The following is an 841-nucleotide window of genomic DNA, read 5'->3' on the forward strand; positions in this document are numbered from 1 at the left end:
CTGATCACCAGCATTCGGCACTGATCACCAGCATTCGGCACTGATCACCAGCATTGGGCACTGATCACCAGCATTGGGCACTGATCACCAGCATTCGGCTCTGATCACCAGCATTCGGCACTGATCACCAGCATTCGGCACTGATCACCAGCATTGGGCACTGATCACCAGCATTCGGCACTGATCACCAGCATTCGGCTCTGATCACCAGCATTCGGCACTGATCACCAGCATTCGGCACTGATCACCAGCATTCGGCACTGATCACCAGCATTCGGCACTGATCACCAGCATTGGGCACTGATCACCAGCATTGGGCACTGATCACCAGCATTCGGCACTGATCACCAGCATTCGGCACTGATCACCAGCATTCGGCACGGGTCAGCGATCACTAATAATAAGTGGCGCCCTGCGGATGTGCAGGATTGGTGTTTTGGTGTCAGGTGTGGTGGCCCTACCTCCGGATAGTACTCCGCGGGCACTTTTCATCAGCAGCCGGTCAAACTTCCGGAACTCTCTGTACACATGGAGTGAGTGCCGCACGTCCCTCCCCGGCGCCAACGGCTGTTCTGACTCCGACCCAAACAGTGTCAAATATCCGGCCCTGAAAGACAGAAATGGCGGCAGTCAGCTCTTCCCGGGCTAAGAATGGAAGCTGCTAGACATGGCGAATCATCATCTGCCGGTGAATGACGGGGCCATTCACCCAACATCGTCTCTGCCGGTGAACTGAGGGGGCCATTCACCCAACATCGTCTCTGCCGGTGAACTGAGGGGGCCATTCACCCAACATCGTCTCTGCCGGTGAACTGAGGGGGCCATTCACCCACCACCGCGT

The 841-nt window shown here is 56.6% G+C and overlaps 1 protein-coding gene across 1 annotated transcript in view; it reads right to left on the minus strand.

Annotated features, from left to right (window-relative positions):
- Window positions 1-841, minus strand: part of LOC108803621 (prostacyclin synthase-like) — a gene marked incomplete at both ends in the record, with an annotated part of 17,617 nt that overhangs the window by 6,413 nt on the left and 10,363 nt on the right. The window contains one exon of the mRNA XM_018575449.1: window positions 462-607. Within this exon, the coding sequence (XP_018430951.1) occupies window positions 462-607 (146 nt within the window). The remainder of the gene's footprint in view (window positions 1-461; window positions 608-841) is intronic.

Source organism: Nanorana parkeri, unplaced genomic scaffold, assembly GCF_000935625.1.
Source record: "Nanorana parkeri isolate BGI_ZX_2015 unplaced genomic scaffold, ASM93562v1 scaffold3947, whole genome shotgun sequence".
Lineage (NCBI taxonomy): Eukaryota > Metazoa > Chordata > Amphibia > Anura > Dicroglossidae > Nanorana > Nanorana parkeri.